Source organism: Drosophila mauritiana, chromosome 2R (assembly GCF_004382145.1).
Source record: "Drosophila mauritiana strain mau12 chromosome 2R, ASM438214v1, whole genome shotgun sequence".
Classification (NCBI taxonomy): Eukaryota; Metazoa; Arthropoda; class Insecta; order Diptera; family Drosophilidae; genus Drosophila; species Drosophila mauritiana.
Genome location: NC_046668.1, coordinates 9,870,893 through 9,892,860, shown reverse-complemented (window position 1 = coordinate 9,892,860; position 21,968 = coordinate 9,870,893). Strand labels below are relative to the sequence as shown.

The window sequence follows — 21,968 nt, the reverse complement described above, 5'->3', positions numbered from 1 at the left end:
GGGGCCCAGCTGCATTTATTTATTTTGTTGTTAATTTACGCAGCCCCATTCACCAGGTGCCCAGCTAGTGGTGAGCAAATAATTCGGAGTGCTCATGCGCTAGTGCATTTCGTGTGGGCTATCGGAAACACTCACATTTGCGCCATCGGCAGAGATGTGCTAACGCGTAGGTTTTAAGATTCGGAATTAAAAAAAATTGTTAATTCAAATTTGTATTTAAAATTTGTTTGCTGGACAGCCGACATTATATTTATAGTTATTAAATGAGAGAAACAATTTTTGTTTTATTTTTGTGCTGGATAGCTTCGAATTTTATTTGGCTACTTTAAATTAAATTAAACTAAACTCCTCTTTTTAACATCCTTTAAATGCTTTTGTTTTATTATAATCTCTTACAAGGCTTTTCGTACTCGCTGTTTTGCTTAACTTTGTTTATTTGCTGGTTACAATGTCTTGATAGTTTCAAAGGTGCTCGTTGACTTAAAGTTTGCTCAATTTATATTCGAATACAATTAAAATATATACTCGCTAGTCCTTAACAATTTGTGGGGGTAATGCTGATTTGGCCAAGCGATTTTGAATGGTAACTTATGTCGGGTATTTGTCCAGCAAAGCGAGTTGGAAGCACCTGCTTAGTAAAAAGAAAGCCTCAAAGCCTTATTCTTGAAAAGCCCCAAGCAGAAGAAGCTCGATTTGCCAAGATCCCGCGCCGATCCTCCAACGGTTTTTCAGCTGCTTTCGTATCCTTAGTTCTTTGGCTGCTCATTCATTCGGTTCGTTCGATCGTATTACGTAATCATTTTTGGGCAATGGCCGCACGGACGTTCACAATTACAGTTGGGGCGGCGACCGCCTGTGGCCAAAAGCGATTTATATTGGGTAATACTCGCCGGTGACAGGCGGCGCCCGATATTTTCATCTCTACCCTCGACGTTTCAGATGCTCGGCAATGCACGCGCGCCTGCCGCCCACAAAGTGCAAGAATTCATTTTCGAAGAAAATAAATACACAAATAAAATAGTATTTGGTGGCACTTGTGGAGCGGCTGTCGCGGCATTGCGACCACTGTGGCATGGATTGCGATGGCGTACATGATGAAAAATATAGTCAGACAGTGGTGTCGTATGTGAAAAAGCACCATTTTCGTGGGTGGCTGTGGGTGGTGGGCGTGGCGCAGCTGCGAAAGAGCGATAGCATGTCTCTCTGTCGCGGCTGCGCAACCTGGTTGGTGGTGGAAAAGAGTGGCGTGCGCAGGGGGAGGGCTCTTCAATATAATTACAGCATATTCCAGAATTAATATTTCCAAGCCTCCTTTCGAGAGATTCCTGCGCGTGCGCCACTTGGTGTGGTGAGTTGGGGTGAGTGGGTGAAATGGCGATTTGAGGTGAGTGGCGGGAAGTACAATTTAGATGTGTGCGTGGTGAGCTGAGGTGTAAAGTCAATTTAAAATCTGAATTATCTGCTATTTTCATGATGGATAATCGTAACCGAAAACTAAACCATAACTCAAATTAAAACATAAAAGCGACTGCTGATTCTTCTAGAGAGTTGGTTCTGTGGGCTTTTTGTGTCTCTTTGGTTTTTCTCATTTCCTTGCAATATTCATCAACCAATACCAATAATCCATTATGTTAGCATTTCGCTATATTGGTAAGATCTTTGATATTAATTTAGTGCTTTTTGTATTGTGAGGAATCTATGGATGTGAAGCTAAGGCCCAGCATTATCGGGCCGTTCAAACGGATTTAATATTATGGTTCAAAAACGCGCCTACAAGTAGTAAAAATTCAACATTGGTTTATAGTATATTCATGAGTCGTTTGTTGTGTGTTTCTCTAAGTGCATAGCTAATTTTGTAACTGTATCGTCTTTTCTGTATATATTTCGCTAACATTCAGTGAGTGTATCTGTGATTTTGTGTACTCTTATAGATTTGTTTAGTATATGCTACAGGTGTGGCTCTAGTGAAAGAGTTCTATGTGGTTTCTGTTTTGGAAGAAAGTTAGTAAAAAGATTCTTAAGATCAAAGTTAGTTGTTATAAGAGTGAAAGATAATTGAACAGATAGAAAGATATACAGAGAGATAGAGTAGTTACAGAGAAAGAGAAATATAGAGTATGTTGGCGCTGAGATAGATGTTGGAACTACAAAAAGTACTAAATTAAAATATGTTTTTTTTGCACTACAAAATCCGTGTGTGTTTCTTTTTAAGTTCATTGCCTTTTTCGATTTATGTTTTTGTTTAAACTTTCGAACGCATTAACCGTCAATCAATCAATCAAATACTGGTTATAAGAATATTGTCAACATTCACAAACCAAAATCGTTAAGATATTTGTGGTTAAAATATATAAGTTTATCTGTAATCGAACAAACCAACATACCAGGAAAGCAAGAAATAATACAAATAAAACTAAAAACGATTGGTGTAAACATTGCATAGGGAATTTCGCTAAGTGTTTTGGGGTTTCTGGAGCGGAAGGGAGGCAGGAGGGTGCTGGATCGGGGAAGGAGTGAAAGTGTGTTTGTGAACCACCAAGATAGGCCGGCTAGAATCCGATATCCCATCCATCTACGAGCGAGGCAAGATCGAACTAAGAAAACGGTGCGCAACTGTACTTGACTTTTGTAACTTTTGTATGTTTTTTTCTTGGCTTGTGACTTACCTGTGCCCAAGCAACGAATTTAGTTCTCATGCTTCCCTGTTGGACGGATACGGATTTTCTATTGTTTTTTTTAGTTAGTTTTGGTAAGCATTTTTAAACTAAAGCCAAGTCTAGGTTAAGTATTGTACAAATGCGTGGGCAAAAGTGCACGATTGTTGAAAAGTTGGTTAAGTGAGTAGCAAGTAGATAAAGCAAATTTAAGCTAAAAAGTAACAGCAACGGTTGAGAGTAAATTTTGCTAGAAATATACGTATGGTAAAAATGGTTGTTTATTAGCCAATCTTCAATTATACAAATGAAAAGGTTTACGCTTAGAATACAAAACTTCAAGTCGAATACTCTAGTCGAGATGATAATCATAACTATTCATTCATAATATTAAGTCAAATTCCAAAAATTTAAATAATAAACTATATAAGCTATAATTCCGATTCGATTCGATTTAAAACTATCACTAGCATGAATGAGAATTGATTCAATTTCAATTTCATAATGAGGGATACGGGTTCTTTACGGGTCTAGGGCTTGGGATCGGAATTGGGAACTAGGTCTTCTACTTACAATCTAATTATCACTTGTTAACATAAACCAAAGGGACCAGGGTGATTGGTACTTTATACAGTTTGGTGCTGGTGGCAGGTTCTACTCTAAGATCGATAGGTCACCAAAGTTCGGTCTCATTGTTGCTTCGGTACGTGATATGATGCGTGGGATTTTAGTTGGTTTTGGGGTCCAAGCGAGAACCGAGAGTACAGCTTAATGGCTAAGATCTAGGATACAGAGTATTAACAACAAAGTAACGGTTATGCATTATGGAGTTTTCCTCCGACTTTGGAATAAACAAGATGAGCAAATGTTCCACTTGGTAACTGCAATACTTTTGGGATGATCTTTGATGTTTTTGGGGCTGGCTATATACACAGTGTGTCTGGGGTCGAGTTATTCCAAGTTTACATATGATTTAGACAAATGTTCAAAGTAAGTCTATAAACGAATTAAAGTGTGAATCGATTACTGGCGTTGGTTTTTGGTTTATCCCTCTGGTCGGGGCATTTACAAATGTAAGTAACAACGAAATCAAAATGTAATAACCACTACGATTCCTACTTAAGCGCTACATGCTTCAGCTTTAGCATCAACAACATGCAATTCAAATGCCGAATACGAGTACTGTGATTCGATTCGGATTCGACTTCGATGCGATTCGATTAAACTCGCATCTCAAGAACTCTGTGCATCCCAAGCTCGCTTAGGGTGTGTTTACTGTGTGTGGTAGAGAAATAGAGAAAGCCTTATGTCTTTGGAAGCTTTGGTATGCATTCACATTCCGTAGATTGGTTTTTCGAGTCTTCGCTTGGTGCTGATCGAAGCTACTCGAAGTCCGACCTTTGCAGACTGTGCTCCAAAACAAATCAATCGTAATTGTTATCGTAATGAAATCAAATCAATCTACAAATCATACGCTTAGATAGATAGGAAGAGAGATAGTGAGTGTGTAGGGTATTCTCTGGCTGTGTTGTATGTTCTGTATGTTCTGAGTATGTGGATTTCAGTGGATTTCTGTGGGTGAGCCTAACACTTTCTATCTGCTGAGCAAGTGACCCATTAGCCAAGATACTGCCACTGCGATGGGTATGAGATGCAGCTGGCAACCATTAGTGTGTAAATTTTTACTAGAATTGCACATATCTTCCTCACAAAAGCACATATGTCCATTGCCTGAACTTTCCATCATGCACACGTGATCGACCATGAATAAATTGATCTGTAACTGTGACGTACACATGCGTCGCACCACCTCGTACGCTGAAAGAGAGAGCGAGAGAAGAGAGAAAAAGACGGCGAAACGCACACACAAGGGTGTCGATCAATCAATCAGTCAAAGGATAATCAATTGAAAATGGGCAGACATCTAGGTACAGTCACGTCCCAAGTCCGGTGGTACAGTTGTGTCGGGGTTGCTTAGTACTCACGTGATCTCTGATGCCGCACCATTTTCACGCAGCAACCGTTGCAGGTCATCAAGGGAGGTTGGTCCCTTGGCAGGGCTGTATAGTTGAAAGGATCCTGCATAAATACATTAATTAGACTAATTCACATATAGCCCACATCCATTGTTGTGTACTACCTTGCAGCGGGCATCAGTCCACGAGTCGCACTCATAGCAGTAAATCGATCGCGCTATATGAGAAAATATATTGTTATTGTCAACTTCTGAATATAGTACGCTCCTATGCTGATCTTCGATTTAGTTTGAGATTACGTTAGTTTGGGTACAGGAATGCCAAAACATGCAACAAACAAAAGCATGCCAAGAGTTGCAAACGCAAACAAAGAGCAGGCAGAAAACATTTATCGATACCATTTTGGAAATTAGTAGGTGGTTTCTTGCGAATTTTTTGAATTGGTGAAGTGTTGTACAAACATTTTTTTCTCACTGAACTGCATTGCAAACAAAAATGTACAAAACAGAATAAACATTTATGTCTAAGTATTTACTGGGGATGTATTCTATGGCAAAGTGTAATTTTAAGCATGCTCGCACTCGCACATATGAAGTATACAGGCATACACATACAGGCGTACAGAGGTATATATTATATAAATCTTATTATTCCGGGTATAGTTTGTTTCAGATCTTTGATCCTATAGAAGATTTTTAATTAGGTTTTAAATTTGACCTATTTTGTTCCGAAACGCTCTTTACCACAGATTTGAACCTCATTCAATGAATTTTTAGAGGGTAGTACGAAAATAAAACTAAAAAAAGAAGGGATGTCTAAAAGCTTTGGTGCCAAACAAACTAGAGAAAAAGTGCAAACTAAAGATAAGTGAAGTTAGGAAATAGGTAATGGGGAAGCCCCAAAGAACTGAATGGATATTTGTGGCATAGCTTCAGGAATAAACGAGATAGCCTTAATCTATCGGTAGATCGAGCTTTGAATACGAAAACGATAAGATCTTGAGTAACACTGATAATCCAAAAATATTCCTTATTCATGGCGAACTCGAAATAAACCGACTCGAGTTAGTTAGAAATAGATTGTACATATACTTATGCATGACTCTTATTTTTTATATTTTGGCAAAAAAGGTAATCGATGGGTTTAAGCAAAAGGTTTCTGGTTTGGAAAGGCAATGGACTCATACTTTGACATTCGGCTGAGGTCTGCGGAATCCATATGAAAGTTAGAAATCCGATAACGGCTGCAAATAAATAATGGAAGAGAGAGAGCAAAGTAGAAGTGGGCAGTAGAAGGAGCACAAACCAAAGATACAAAATCAAGGGGCTTGGGTTAAGTGGGCACCAGACAGGTACAGTTGATCCCTCAGCTTGTTCCGATTCCGCATTACCCCGAGCAAGCACAACTGTACCTGTCATTGAGTTATCAGCTGACTTTGGGTAAGTTTGAGGAGAAAACAGTATTAGTTGGTGGTGAAATGTCAAAACTACACACGTTGGGAATTACGTTTACACCGCACACATGGTTTCGATGCCATTCGACTCCACCACCTTCTCAAATATGAACATTACCGAGGTGACAGTGTTGTAAAAGGCAAAGAGGAAAGACTTTTTACAAATTACGTTTACATTTTGGTGTGAACTTCACTGCAAATCAAGACGCATACGTGTTGTTGTTGGATGTGACCAGGAATATGCAATATATATGGGTGGATAGAATGTATAGAGTACAGACAGCTGCTTACAGTCGATATAAAACGGCATTTACAATCAACGGCACGTACGAAACGAAACCAGAAATGAAAACCAAACCAAACTCAAATCGAACGCAACAATTGCTTTTCACGTTTTTACAGGGGATTATTTTCTTTTTAGATTAGTACAAAAACTGAAGGCAATTCTGTTCAAATCGAATGGGGAAATCATACGCAAAACGAAACTTACTTGGAAAACAATTATCGGTGGTAGCGAATTTTGCCAATGCCAAAAAAACTATATATATTTTTTTTGTTACCGATGGAAAATGAAAAATAAAAATAATGTAAAAATGTTTTCAATCAAATTCAATTGAATTGTGAATGGCTTAGCAGCTAAACAAATGAAAATCAATCATCTCGGTGCCTCATCTAAACAATTTCAGTTTGATCGATCAGCTTGCACTTAATTGGAACTCACCGAGCAACTTATTCACATTTATGCGGTTCTTTTTACTTGGTGTATATAATAAAATATTTTATATATGTGTATGTTTATGGAACTGTCAGTTGTGAATATCCTAACGGGATTCACTTTCTAAATCAAATCGAAATCAAACTAGTTATTAATGTATTTAATCTTTGCTATATTGTTTTCCCTACACTATCTCCCTTAATTTGCTTTATTTTTTAGAAATCTAATATAAATATATCGCTCTCTAAAAGTTCCCATCCTAAATATGGCATTTGTTTATCACTGAATTCGATTAGGTGTTGATCTTTGTTCATTATTATTTGATGATTATTTCTCGGACTGAATCTGAGTGCTTGTTTGATGTGTGTGAGGATGGATGAGTGAAGGGATTACCTGTTAATACCAACAGCCAATTGCCAACTGCATTTCTATGCGTCCACATCTTGCCGCTTTTCCGCCTTTCCACCCACCTGCAATAATTTATTTCAATAATCTTTTTAAATGTCTAATAATCTCTGAAGCTTACTTGGAGTGGGCCAAAAAATCTGATTTAATTCTATCAGCTGTCCGCAATTCGCACTCACTTCCTGTAGCGAAGCATTATAATGCCGTCACTAAAAGTAATTATTAATTATATGTAATTAATTATATTGTTAGTAACATAGATCAGCATTACATCTCTGCCTAATGGTTCCTTCTTTTATTTTCCTTCCCCCGTATATTGTGTTATTTATTTATATACACGATCGGCGTTCAAATTTGAATTCGAAATTCAAGAAATTCTAGCAAGTAAAAGTATCCATTTTTTATTCCCCAGAGTTTTCCCACCAAAGAATGGGAAGCACGAAGATTAACACTTTCCCGAACTGCGACCAACACTGGTTTCCAAACTTTTATGGCGCATTAATGGTGTAAAAGGGGGGAGGGTCAATCCATGAGTTTCGATCAATATGATTTGTGGTGCTCGAATTTATGGCGACACTTTAAGTTGCCACGGAACAGCCTCACATGCGTACGTCAATATGACAATATAAATCTGTGGCGTATATATAGACCACATAGATATAAGTGGATCAAAAACATGGCTCTAAAAATAGAGTCGCACAACCTCTAATAAGTGTTCTAGGTCAATGGGTGTGAGTGTTGGTGTTCCATGGGGCGGATGAGTTCAAGTCATGGCTACTGCTGATGTCAATGGCTACTTGGCACCCGGGGATTGACCGGCTTTTCGAATGCTAACCATCGGTGTCATATCTTTCGGTTTCAACATTTCACACGCCTCTCTGCATTTTACACATTTTTTGGTTTCGGTTTGGCTGAATTTATTGTGGCATTTTTTGCATTGAACTTTGGCAAAGTGTCAAAATGCTGCGAGGGCGGGCGACCAGAAAAGCGAGCGGAGCGGCAGACAAAACTATTTATATTTATATGTATGCCACTCACTGCTAAGAATATTCTTTAAGCGAGTGAAAATGAATGGGAATAACTGACTAATGGATACCTATTACAAATAATGCTGTTTACACTTGTGAATAACAAGTGATGACCCATTTATTAACGCCCAATTTATAAGATGGTCATTAACAAATAAGAGTATTAGAAGAATATCTAAAAGCCAGGAAACATGTGGGCTATCTAGTTTAAGTATTTAAATTTGATGATATTAATTGATACAGCAGATCTTAACCGTTGAACATTCAGTATATTCAATTGCTAAAATTCATATTTACAAAAACTTATTAAATGCCTGTTTTTAACTTGAACTGTAAACTAATATACCCCTTTGATATAGGGGGAGCACTAAACTAGCACCCGGTATATCGATCTTTTCAGGTTAAGGTTTTGGCTTCGCACCACCCAATTTAGAGAACCAAGTCTTGCCAATATGGTCGCCACTAAAGCAAAAATGCACCACTGCATCGAAGATATTAGAGATACACATTATATTGGTCTTTGACTTGTGTGTGGCATGCATGCAAGTGGGTCACATTGTGGTTCCCGTGCAACAAGTGTGCGCAATGCCACAGTTTTAGCGATGATTATAGCTCCCGATCACATTTCCTGGCCATTCATCAAGCTTTAATGGCTCTAACGAGCTAATTGCATAGTGGGTCAAGTGCAGAGCAGAGCTTCGAATGTCGTATTTTTAGACCTTTGGACCGTTTAACTACTTGCCTTTAGACCCTGTTACTACTGGCCAACCGAATTGGAGTCCTCGTTCATGTTTGACTGCCTGCTTTTCGTTGGCCCAGACACACGCGAGTATTGATTTTGTGCGACTGTGTTTACACGACGCTGCAGCCTCTCCACTTTTCCCAGCACTTTTCACTTTTCCTTTCCTTTCGTTTCACACTTTTCCGGGTCGGTTGGGCCGTTGTTTCATAAGATGGTCCCGATTCTCGAATCGATTGGCCAGCTTAACTCGGCCAACTTGTGTTCTTAGCCTTACCGAGGTCTACTGCAATTTGCATTCGACCCTCGCCGTAGTCTCGGTCGCTTTTCCGTCGATTGGTGACTTTTCCTTCACTGCTTTTCTATTGATTTGGCCCACAACACTTTAGTGCATCGCTTCGCCTTGATTTTCATCTGGCCCTTCACTCAACTGTGCACACTTGCCAATTGTTTAATTCACTAATTCGAATAATTTATCAATTGTTGAACAATAAGTTGTGGATAATTTGTGTCGATAGCCGTTTTTTATTTGTTAATTTTGTAATTTATTTAGCAGGTCACACGCAACGACATTGCCAACGACGGAGACGACTGCGGATTTTCCGATTTTCCCTTAACGCTTTTTGACAGTTTTGGCGCATGACGCTTTTGCCGTATGCTGCCAAGAAGCTTTTCCGAATACCAAGTGTTGGGAAACTCGGCCGGAAAAGCTTGCAGCATAAGCTTTTCATGGCGCTCCTTTTGAAGGTGAAAAACCAAACAAAATTTTAACTAGCTATATATTTTATTTTATATTTTATTAAATTGCTTTAATTATTTCATGGGTATACCAATTTATTTTGAACTAATTTAGCTTTTTTCCGCATTTTATTAAGATACATCAACGATTAACACCAGTTTATTTCAGTTAATGTTTTCCACTTTATTGTGAACGCATGAGAGTACAAGTAATTTTGTTGTAGATTGCATTTTAGGGCAGCTTACACATTAAATATTAGTTAGTTAAAAATGAACTTTGCATGAATAAATACATAAATACACACGAACGCAGAAGAACACGACATGGGTATGTTAGACACTGAAATGAATGGAGTAAACACACAGATCTCATCTGTATCCCTAGATTCGAGTCGCATAGGTTTCCTTATATCTAGGCGTAGTCGCGGGCTCCCTCCAGTTTGCGCATCTGCAAGTAAATAAATTGCAATAATACAACATTTAGTTAGCTAATTAAACAGGGATGCAAACCGATCGAAATGGCGGACGGGTTCGGTTGATAGGATTGAAGAGTTTCTAAACCAATGGTATTCGGTTCACAAAAGCGGTTTAGATTAGTGCAGGTCGTAATAGCTTTAGTATACGAATATCTGCTGCTAAAGCGATAAAACATAACACATTTAAAAGTTATAGTTAAGCGAGATATATGGCAAATGGTTTGGGTTGCGGTTCGGTTTGCATCCCTGAAATCACGTAGTTCGGGAGTATTTACAATGCAAGTGTGAGTGAGTGGTTGTGTGTGTGATGGGTGTGTGTGTAATGGGTGGGCGGAATCACTGATCAGTAGAAGGACTCCTCGCTCCAGGCGCTTATCAACCTGACTCTCACCTCGCGTTCATCGGCGTGCGTTCGGTACTTCTCGGATGCCTCGTTCACCTTCGGCACGGGCTTCGCCTCCAGGACCTGGGTGTAGAGCAGGGCGGCAGCCACGCCCCCCAGCACAGGTCCAACCCAGTATACCCAATGCGACGCCCAGATGTCGGTGGCAAAGGCGGTGCCCGCAGTGCGGGCGGGATTCATGCTGGCCCCGGTGTACCGGATGGTGCCCAAGTGACCCAGGGTCACTGCCATTCCGATGGCAAGGGGCGCCGTGTAGCGGGAATCGGGCTTGTGGGGATCACAGGCCCCAAAGACGACGAGCACCAGCAGGAGTCCCAGGAAGAACTCGATTCCCAAGCCCTGCAGCTCGGTGATATTGGGCGCCAGAGAGGTGTGACCCAGGCCATTATAATAGTCCTGATCGATGAGAATCTAATGGGTTGGTATAAAATAAATATATATATAAAACCATTAGATATAGATAGATAGATAGATTAGATTAGATATCATAATCGAAAAATGAAATATAGCCGTTAGTTTTGTTGAGTATTTTAGAATACCTTAAACTATTCGATTTTAAGTTAATTCATTCTGCTGGTTCAGTTGTTTTTTAAAATGTTTAACTTCTAATACAAAATTAAACCGGAACCGGAAACGAGTATTTAATCAAAATACTTTATTGACACTGACGTACCCGTATCAATTATCCACTCAACGAAAGAAAGTAATGGTAAAAACACAAGTCGTTTTAACCGGATGTGAAGCAATCAAAATAATAAACTTAATAACATGTATGTACATATGTGTCACTTTAAGAAAGCGAGATAAGCTCAAGGGCGTTGCAAACAATCATCTTAAAACATGTAAGTATTTATAGTCCAAAACCATTTTAATATATTTTCCTTTTATTTGGCTACATTTTTGAATTTCAAAGCTGTAAGTTCTTAGTGAGTCATTTACAAGCGAAATGGGTTTTCTTCAGCAATACTGTTTTTTAGATATAAGATCCAAGCTTAAAATAGTTTTCTTGTCATAATGACGACATCTATATTATTGAGTGCGGTATAACTCAATCATTGTGTTAAAAAATATAATTTGTTGAGTATTTTGTTGTGTAATATATATTATTAATAATTTCACTGAGATATATGTATGTATGTCATGCCTACCTTAACCGCTGCAGTTCCGGCAATGGCACCCAGGCACTGGAAAACCACATAGAAAAAGGCTCTGATCAAGCTAATTCGTCCTGCGACCAACATTCCAGCGGTAACGGCAGGATTCACATGACCACCACTCAAGTGGCCCACAATCTGCAAGGAAATATAGTTGAATATACGTATGAATAATGTCGTACATTAAGGAGCAACTCACCGTGATGGCCATGAAAATGGCCAGGCCAAAAGCCAAGGCTTTGAAGGTGCCATCCTCAATTTGGGTGCATGCGCCGCAGGCAAAGAAATTGAGGATCAGATTGCCCAGGAACTCTCCAATCAGGGCCTGCCACAATCGCAGCTCCTTGGATTTGAGCTAGAAAACACATTAATAAGTAAATCAGCCATATTTAATGTTATTTTTATTAACTGACTGGTATTTCCAATAAACTTTGTCTGTATATGATCTGAACTCACCTCATTGAGACCCAGTGAGTATTCGAATTTTCCCATCTTCTTGGCTTCGCTTTCCAACTAAAACTGACGGACTGAAAAAAAAAACCCAGGGAAAAATCAGTGAACGATGTCTGGCAGTTAATGCTAATGGCAATCCAAAATGCAAATGGAAATGTGTTTGAAAATGGAAGTGGACAATTGTCCGACTTCAGCAGGTATTTAGCCACTTTTATCACTCATTTAAGGTGCGATATTGTTTTGGCCTTAGGTGACAGTTTTGACAATCTGCATTTCCGCTGCGAATGTCACGTTGCCTAATTGGCCGACACTTTTGTCTGGTCTTCAATTAGAAAAGTCTAGGGGTTTTCATTTAACTTGCGGCGTGTGACCCAAAAATGCTTAACCTCTTATTTATTTAATGCTTAACTTTAGCAAGTGTCATTAAAAGTGGTTAACTGGAGGCAGCCGTTGGGCAATCCTACTCTCAACTCGACGACTCCCAGCTTATCAGCAATTGCAGCTGCATGTGAGAATATATTAAACAAACAAAGTGTATAATATTTAATTGGCAACGAGTCATAAAAGCGATGTAAATATTTGAGCACAACGCCGTCAGGAGTGAACAGAACTCGTAATTGAGTTTTTAAGGAGGTATCAGTGGGTTAAGCAGCCGCGGGGGGATTAGGCCTGGTTTTTTTAGAGTGTTCTAGAGTGGCATCAGTGGAAAGCGTTTGCTTTGCTCTTCTTATTTGGCGCAATGCGGTCACGAACAGGCCCAAAAATGGGCTAAGACTTGTTGGCCATGCCCCCACACTCATCAAGAACATCGAGAGCTTTGAAAATACATACGAGTATGTATAAAATAATTTATATTGCATATATCATTCCATTCGGTAATCAATCAGTGAGCGCTCAATGTTAATTCCCATTTTCTATGCTCGCAAAGCATTCAAGTTGTTCATCACTTCGAGTATTTACTTTTCTAATGCAATCTTAATGAATTTCGTGTTTCATTTGCGTCATCTACGAGCATGAGCCCCATATCGATATCAGCCAATAGACTCAAGTGCTCTGATATGAAAAAGCGAGTTCTATTCCTTAATTGAAGGTGCAGGGGGTGCGCTGGATGATCAAATAGTAATTGAGTTGACTTAAGGTTGGGCCCACGGATAAGTGGAATGCCTTGCCATAGAGTGGAAAATCTGCCCACACAACAATTTCCATTGACTGGAGGCTCAAGAAAAACGGGGTAAAAACCTGAGAGTTCAAATATTTGTCATCGCCCGTTAATCATGCATTGTGAAAACGGATTCAACAATTTGAGCATGTAATTATAATCTCTATTAGTTCCTATGAAATGCTTTAATTGGCCAGCTACTAACTAACATTCCGTAGTGCGGATTCACAGGTGCTGATTATCACTTTGCAGCTGATGAGAATGGTTAAAGGGTGTAGAACCAACACAAGGTGCTGGGTCCTCGAATCAAAAATCTAAGCAATTAATCGGCTCTGATTAAAGTTTGCTTTGCGATTATTTCGGGCCGCAATTTATGGATGATAAGCTTGTTTTATAATTGGAAACCCAATATCCCCCACACCAATTCTGGAATTTTCAATAGCGCGCCAGCAAATGTGGCTAATTGGCGGTGTATAAGTGGGTCCGTGCCAATTCGCATAATATCCGAACAATAAAGTAAAAGTTTGCTCAACAAATTAGCACAAACGGCGAGAACAAAATCCACATAATTCACACATATTTTCGCACACCCAACAAAGTCGAATGCATTTCAACGCATTTCGGGCTGATTTTCGTCATTCGAGGCATTTTTGTGACTTTCGAAACGTGTATGAACAAGGGGTTCATGAACTTGAACTCTCGCCGAATTGAACCGACAGGCGGCTAAAAATGTGTTCCAATAAAATTTAATTATATGCAAATATTGAAGAATGTCGTTAAGAAAAATCGCCGCACACAAAGACATTCGTCATTAATTTAAAAACATGTAGATAACGCCAGTATAAATCTCTCGTTTCTGAAACCGATGAGCTAATATCTTTAGCTTTGTTTTCATGATGTATTTTTATGGACTCTAAAAGCGAGTATACAAATTATCTTGACCACTTTTCAAGTGTTTTCGGTACTATTGCCGTTTTGAGTAGCATTTATGGGCATCAATGTAATTACCAATATGGCATTCACATGATCTCTACCTTATTCCAGTGTTATTTGAAAAAGTTAAGGGACAACAATGTAATGCAGACTATTAAAGCTTAGGAACTAGTAGTTAACTTTGCCTGAAATCAGGCAACTGGACTTCATTTTCTTTGTTTTTGAACTATTGTATCTGGCCTAGCCCCAATTGCGTTCGTCGCCTGATGGCTTTTGGCGATATAGACGTTTGCAATTGTTTGCCGCAACTTTGTCACTTAAAAAGCCATAAAACTTACTTAAGCCTTAAATTTGTATGCAACGCCGAACGTGGGAGGTGCAGGAGCGATAAAAGTGGGGGGAAACCACACACACACAGAGGCAATTGCAGAGTTAATAGCCCAAACTCCCACACGTGTTCGGGGCCACAGTGAAGCCCGGCTGGTGGTGGACAGGCCAGTTCAATTACCAAATCAGAGACCAGAAAATTGCTGCGGTCAACCCATCAATCACAAGTGTCAGATATGAAGCGAACTGAATGCCCCAAGCTCTGTAAGACCCATTACCATATCATCGGATCATGGCATTGCCGTACCTAATTAACAATTAGCCAATGAACACAATACCGAAACATATAGAAATCTTAAAAGCTTAAACAGATCGCACGACCGCATCGTTTCACGCAACGCTGGTTTCAAAATGAAAAGCACAATAAAATGTCCCAAATGTATGAATTTTCAAATACACATCTTTTGGCAAGACTAACATTCTATATTCGCGGCTTTTAATTACTCAGAATCGTGCTGGCGGTCAAAAGTAAAAATTGTGCATAAATTGTTATATTTTTACGATTGACATATGCGGGGGCGGTCTCGCAAAATTCAAAAAATCATAACAAGAGGAAAACAGATCAAAGTAGATTTGATAAATTGTGAAGTAAGGGGGGTAGAACAAAATGTAAAACGGTATTACAGCATTAGTTTCGGTGCACAGGGAGAAACTTTAGTTACTTTAATGTATGCTTGCTTAACTTTAAAATTATTGAAGTTGTCACTGTTTAACTATTCAAGCGATTAAATTTTATTAGTTGATATTGAACTCGAAAACTAAATGTAAATAAATCGATTACAAGTTCATAAATACACCATAAACAGGATAATATTGCAGGATAATTCATTCGATTAAGTCCAAACTTAATTAAAAACCTTAATAATATACATTTTATATTGAAATATTCTTTTTTTTGATATGCCTATTTAAAGTTTATGTACTTTATGCATTTTCATGATCACTTTCAATTAGAAGTTTACCTTGTTTTGCTATTAGCTCACTGTGGCACCTTTGCACCTGCTTACGAACTCGACTTAACGGCAACAACAACAACTAACACCTAAACTTGCACTTAACAAATATTTAATTCAATTCGGCAGGAATTGTTAGCTCACTCGAGGAGTGATCCGCGCACTTTGACTCGACGACAAAAACTGCGCGACCGCATTTGGCAGCAAAAAGCCAAAGGCACCAAAAACGATGGCGCAGAAAGAGCGCGATTTATAAAGAGAGAGGGGCAGAGAGATAAATTCATGCGAAGAGCGCACATTTATATTAATCAAATAATACAGAACTAATGTTTAAAAGTAAACATGCGTATTAACTAAATGTTTATATAAATGTGTTGCTAATTATTAAAAACAAATTCGTTTTTATGAGCTTACAAAAATGTTTATATTCTATACGTTGTAATATAAGTTTATTGTTTAAGTATAAAAAAGTTAATCAAACAATTTTTTTTTTATTTTTTTTATTTTTATAGATATATATACCAAGTTCTTCATCTATTTAATTCTATTGCACTATTCCAAGTTTGGAAAGCGAATGAATTCGAAATTGTTTGGATGCGCGGGCGCACCGCTTAAAAACACAACATGCCAGGCACCGAAACTCACCACACCCCACACGCGTCAGCCAAGACACAAACCTTGCGAAAATATTAAATTGAAAATTGCGACCAATCAGCAAATTTATAGACTGCAAATAGTTATTTAGGGGTAATATTTACACCCACCCATCATTCACGTCAGACAGTGACGCTTGCAGAAAAGTTTCCATTGCTTTTCGGCGTTCTTATCAGAGAAATCGGCCCAGAAATCATGTCTTCACAAACAATTTCTTTAATTAATTTAGTGTACTCCAAGCAGAGAATACTGAACTTTTCCATGACATTTTGACGTAAAATCAAATTCACTTTATCTTTATGGGTGTTGTCTTCGAAGTATATTTGCCATTTTAAATTAATAACCGCAAAATCGCAGATCACAAATCCAAGCACACTTTTATGAGGCCTTCATAAATGCGTATAATCACAATTTTATGACTGTGAGCTTGGTGTAAAATAAAGTGTAATCGTATAAGTCAAATATAAGAGTAGAAGTGATCGAGAGGGTACAGCGAAAACAACGTAGACACACTTTGTATGTGTGCTTACAGTATTGTCTTAATGTTTTATATATAACATAGCTAAATATTAGGGTAAATTGGCCAAAAAATGCATAAGATTTAAAATTTGTATATATTGTGTGTAGACGAGTCTGCAACGGTCTTTCCTGGTTTTTAAGTTATTGTCACGTCTTCAGACCAGCGAAATTGGCTTAGATTAAGAATACCACTTAGCATTATCTTTAGGCTTTCTGATTAGAAACATTATAGTTAGGGATATGTGTACTTCACTATTTGTTATAGATAATAACAGGTTTAACTGATAACAAGTATAATACGAAGAAGAATAAGACGGCTGAATGCAACACGTGCTGATACGGGTACAAAAATACTAATATTGACTGGGGATCAGGGAAATGGTACAATCCCACTTCACTCCGTATCGGATTGATAGCAACTTCCGAGTTAAATAAAATGATCATACGCATACTAAACTGCCAAAGTTTAAAGTTATTTATAAGATTTTCTCTTTGTAATTAAAAGCATTACAAAGAATAGTCAATTACGCAAATTTGGGGATGAATTATTCTTGCGTTTATTAAAAACTTAGACTTTTTGTGATTCAACTAGATTTGCTTATATCGAAATATGACTGTGAGAAACAAACAAGTATAAATCATATTCGAAACTTCCCTTAAGTCATGACACACAAAGTACTTGCTGTAGATAAGGATCTTGTCTAACTTACATGGATTAAAAAGAAGACGTCTTTGTTCGGACAAAAAGGGAAATCGCGTACACATTTCTGTTGAATGGAAATATATGAACCAGTGGACTCCTACTGACGCTTGACTCCTGACACCTGGGCAACGCCCACTTTTCAGCCAGCACACACAATAGTCCTGCGATGACCTTGGCCCGACATTGCGCCCATTTGCATATGGCCCGTAATCCTGTGGAAGGGCTGGGCTTCTTGCTTATTTTTCCGCTGGCATGGAGCCCCAATGTGAAATATGGGAAAGCAAAGTAATTGTGTCCTGACTGGCAAAATAATAAATTAGAATTGTCCGGTCATAGCGCCCCCGAGTGGGAAGCCATTAATTAAATCAGACACAGCTGGAATTTAAAGCTGGCAGTCGCAAAGTGACGTGATCTGGGGGAATGGGCTTTTTGCAGAGGGATTATTTCAATTTAATTAGTTTAAAAAACGTTGCTTCATTGGTGGATTAGTATAATCAGCAATTCTTCTATTTCCACTACATACGCATACATATATACTTATAAATCAATGTGCATTATCGGATAAGCTACTTCCGCAGCTATAAATTTAGTTGCTGATATGCCCGAACTAGATTAAATGCTTAAAAACTTTTATTTAAAAACTTTAATTTTCTCGATGCTCAAGTGAAGTTCTCTCTTTTATTTTAGACATTTAGCGGAAGTTAAATTTTTTCGCAGTCAATGGCTAATTTAGTTTTGTTATATAGTATTTTCGAGTCAAGTGTGCCGTGATTACCGCTTAAAGTCACCTAGCAAAAAAACCTCGGAACATCTGCGATGGCTTATCAGCATCGGATATAAGCAAATTTTCATCAATTGCCATTTTTTATGGGCCCATTAACGTGCCCCATCTTAATGGGCTCTCGATATATAACACGTACGCCATCAGTCAGCAGAACAAAAAAGGAAAAAAAAAATGAAACTAAAAAAATTGAAAACAAAACAAATCGTTCTTGATGTATTTTTATATAAAACAAAAGCCAGTGCGCGAACAAAAACCGAAGAAGTTGGGTAAACACAAATGGCAAATTGTACAAGTACAAGTGCTTGTGTCAATCAATGCTGGAGTGCTGCGAACTTTTCGATTTCGTTGGTTGGGATGGAGTCTTTTATTTCTGCCTAATTACCTGCAATTTTTGGCCCGGCACGCGCTTCCACATCGCTCATACGCAGCGTGTACCGCGAGCAATCTACAGGAAGTGAGTATACGCCTCGTGTGCCAGAATCAACCTTAACATTTGGCTGCGAGAATGTGAGCTGGAGGCATGTAGATCTGCGATCCATGGGCAGGCAGAACTCGGCTGCGATGCCCGCATAAGATCTAAGATTCGTTTCTACGAAAGCTCTTCGAAATATTTCCCACGGCGCATGCGTGAAGACAACTCGAAGACAACAACACCAAGCTGAGGTTAGTCATGGCTGCAAAAATATGATGGAGTCTCGAGATCGCGGTGGAGATGGGGATGGAGATGTAGATGACGATGGTGGAGAGGCCAGGCACGGCGACAAGCGACTGAAAATGTGCAAAACAAATAGCTCAACAACAATTCAACATTTCGAATTGGACTTGGGCCGAGGCTTGCCAAAAAACAATAACGAGAACCGCAAGAGCAGACACAATAAAGCCGAACGCCAACAGCCCCAAGCAGCGGCCTTATTGAAACATAGTGTGTGATATGCGAGTACAGTGAATGTGGGCTAAGGCAGACGCTGAAATAGTAATGAATACTATTTTGAAAATATAAAACATATTCTAGCTTTTTGTATCGAAGCTAAGATAAAGTGAATGTGATTATTTATAAAAGTCAAGTAATAAAAATTAGAGATTATACAAGATTTATATGCTCTTTCTAAGATAAAGTTAGTGAGGTAATTTAAGGTTAAGAATGGAAAATTGAAGATAGTATAGGAAACAGCAAGAGAAAGGACATTATTTTTGTTGTTGAATATTATAGAGCATAGCTAATATTTTGGCAGAATTTCCAAGACCACTGTACCTCATGTGTACCATATATCATACCTAGAAAACCCATTTGAATCTGAATTTGCATAGACCATAGTTTCCAACTTGGGCACTCACGCATCGCGAAGACTCACAGTTTTACACCGGACCACTAACCAAGATTGATGGAGTGTCAAATGGCGGAGATAGAGCATCGCTAGTGTTGGGAAAGAGAAAAAAGGTGAAGAGGGGGCGGCTGCGACATTGACCTTTATTCGATTTTTGGCTGCTCGGCTCGGGCCAAATCAATCAGGGGCTCCAAGTTTTTGCCACCTGATTGAACCAATTTCGGGCCATTTAATTTTCTACCGACTCATTGGCGCTTATTGTGCGCCAAAAAAAGAAAAATCATTTCAATTCGTTTATTAGCCGCCCCCATAGGCGTACTGAGTTTTGTACCCATTCGGTTCGAGATTATCATCGTTTCTCCCTGTGCGCGCTTACACGTTTATATTTTATACTCTTTTGTTTACTTTAAATTTATATTTATCAATCTTCTTTTTTTCTTCGATCCACTTGCCGATCGTCCGTCATTTTCAGTTACAATTGCCAATCTTTCAATGTCACTGGAGTTCGCTTACGGTTATTATCGTTACCGTATTTCGAATTGTTTTCGAAGCATCACAAGTGCCAAGTGCAGAGAAAACAGATAATTGCACAAAACTGAATTAAATTTAATTTGAATTGGGTAATTGCAGCGAGCATTTGAATGATTTATATGGTTTTGCATGGGTCTTGCACAAATTGGATTCGGTTCATTGGGATTTTGGGATGAACGTCTGGAGATCAGCGGGATTTCCAGTGTCACTTACTCAGTAACACTTTTATATCCTAGTAGATCTTAATAACTTAAAAGATAGCTTAATAATATTTGCAGAATAAGTTCTATAGAGGGAAATAAACAATTTTGGTAATTTACCCAAACAGCTCGTTACTATTTGTAACTACCATTAACAATAATTGTTTCCAATGATTAATTCTGAGTTTATACTTTGTGTTTTTAGTGAATTCAATATTTTACAAACCTATCGTAGATAATCTGAAACTGCTTAATTACAACTAAAGCGACTCTAATTTGATGATTTCAACTATTCCCATCTAGTTACTCGATAAAATTATACTTTTAATTGATTTCTTTGAGCAAACTCATGGGAGCGACTTTGGTGAATGAAACCCCAGTTGAAAAGGAGCCAAGATCTATTGGTAATTCGACAGCATATACCATCTCCACATCGGCGATTATTATCTCGCCCATTTAGCCAGAGTTCGTGCCATTTTAATGCTTAACTGCCATTAAATATAATTACTCATTAAAGCAACAGAGCCCCGGCATCATGTACATACATATGTACATATGTACATACTTTGCTTGACTTCCCCATGCGAAGGCACAAACAAGTCCGTCTGCGATTTGGCTCTTGTTTTCCTAATGGGCCAAGACGCTTCCCCACAAACAAAATCGCAGCGAGTCTCCTTTTATTTTGGCTTGTCACTTGTTTTGTCAATAACTCGCAACTGTTGCTCTGTTAAGAGATAAAAATAGCGCGACAAGGTAAAAGCCCTTTTCACCAGCAAAGCCCCGCAATCAATATGGCATATTAAAGTTGGTGGAAAGCTGTTTAAAAGTGAAACTGATAACGGCCCAACCGTCCATAACCCATTAGCCGCGTTTTAAGTTGGAAAAGCTGCAATAAGGTGCCATTAAAATAAAATGAAAACTGTTCCGGCATTGAAATGGTTGGGCGGTTGGTAGGTCTAGTACAACCGTTTGCTGGGTGGTTCAATCAGTCACGTGCAGCGTTTGTGGATTACCAAAAGTCAAAACCCCCTGTAATGATAAGATCTAAGCTATGCGATAATTGCGTCTGAGGTTCGGCATGACCAGCGCAATTAGATTAATCAAAAATGAGTTTATGGCTCCTTGAGTGTCCATATATCAAGTGAACAAAATGGCAGGCGAATAATAGTTCTTAGGCTGTGTGCAAAAACCCAAAATGGCTGTGAACTTTCCCCTTGGTCAATAACAATTCGTTTATGAACTTGGCCATCTGTCGGCTAATTGCAATTCATTGGTTTTTAATTGGCGCCATATAATAGCAATGCTATTTTTTGGGAGCTTTGTGTGATTAGACATCACATTTATCGAAGACTAAGACAAACCACCATTTTTTATAGTATATATATATTTAATACATAGATATATGTACATGTGTGCCTATATTATCTATGTTATAGCTGTGTGATTATTCTGAAGACTATTCTGAAGTGGCTTTTTCGGATATGAAACAGTTGATTTAAACCGATGTTATGCCAATTGGTTATAGAATAACTTTGGGGGAGAGTCCATATATCATTAGTAACGGTTAGCTGATAACACCATGACTGAAAAACGTTTGGTGTTATGGGGTAGACGCAAATCATTACT

General features: G+C 38.6%; 2 protein-coding genes across 4 annotated transcripts; both read right to left on the bottom strand.

The window, feature by feature from the left end:
- Nucleotides 1–324: 324 nt before the first annotated feature.
- Nucleotides 325–9,578, bottom strand: LOC117137140 (protein quiver). 2 transcript variants are annotated; one of them, XM_033298440.1, is made up of 7 exons: nt 9,248–9,576; nt 7,325–7,412; nt 7,192–7,268; nt 5,817–5,873; nt 4,795–4,847; nt 4,640–4,733; nt 325–4,472 (listed from the first exon to the last, which is right to left on the bottom strand). In XM_033298440.1, exons 3-7 carry the CDS (start codon nt 7,238–7,240, stop codon nt 4,249–4,251), a joined length of 477 nt encoding a protein of 158 aa, XP_033154331.1. In that variant the 5' UTR covers nt 7,241–7,268; nt 7,325–7,412; nt 9,248–9,576; the 3' UTR covers nt 325–4,248. The 2 variants fall into 2 exon arrangements, with proteins under 2 accessions (XP_033154331.1, XP_033154332.1); XM_033298441.1 differs by lacking the exon at nt 5,817–5,873 and adding an exon at nt 6,574–6,621 and having other exon boundaries at nt 4,249–4,472; nt 9,248–9,578.
- Nucleotides 9,579–9,877: 299 nt separating this feature from the next.
- Nucleotides 9,878–15,814, bottom strand: LOC117137471 (aquaporin AQPcic). Of its 2 annotated transcripts, none has more exons than XR_004459160.1 (6): nt 15,636–15,814; nt 12,198–12,268; nt 11,941–12,096; nt 11,736–11,879; nt 10,460–10,998; nt 9,878–10,156 (listed from the first exon to the last, which is right to left on the bottom strand). XR_004459160.1 is itself a non-coding variant. In XM_033298919.1 (6 exons), the coding sequence occupies exons 2-6, from the start codon at nt 12,231–12,233 to the stop codon at nt 10,121–10,123; spliced, it is 795 nt and encodes a 264-aa protein (XP_033154810.1). In that variant the 5' UTR covers nt 12,234–12,268; nt 15,636–15,814; the 3' UTR covers nt 9,878–10,120. The 2 variants fall into 2 exon arrangements, 1 of the variants encoding a protein (XP_033154810.1); XM_033298919.1 differs by having other exon boundaries at nt 10,576–10,998.
- Between the last annotated feature and the right edge of the window lie 6,154 nt (nt 15,815–21,968).

Bases quoted from the DNA above. Each gene is read 5' to 3' on its own strand.
- LOC117137140 (XM_033298440.1), bottom strand. From the start codon at position 7,240: ATGTGGACGCATAGAAATGCAGTTGGCAATTGGCTGTTGGTATTAACA. The intron at 4,848-5,816 runs GTATGAGTCCAT...TTTCTCATATAG, and splicing joins GACCTCAGCCGAATGTCAAA to CGCGATCGATTTACTGCTAT. The intron at 4,473-4,639 runs GTGAGTACTAAG...TCTCTCTTTCAG, and splicing joins GGTGCGGCATCAGAGATCAC to CGTACGAGGTGGTGCGACGC.
- LOC117137471 (XM_033298919.1), bottom strand. From the start codon at position 12,233: ATGGGAAAATTCGAATACTCACTGGGTCTCAATGAG. The intron at 11,880-11,940 runs GTGAGTTGCTCC...ATTTCCTTGCAG, and splicing joins CCATTTTCATGGCCATCACG to ATTGTGGGCCACTTGAGTGG. The intron at 10,157-10,575 runs GTGAGAGTCAGG...ATTTACTTGCAG, and splicing joins CGCACGCCGATGAACGCGAG to ATGCGCAAACTGGAGGGAGC.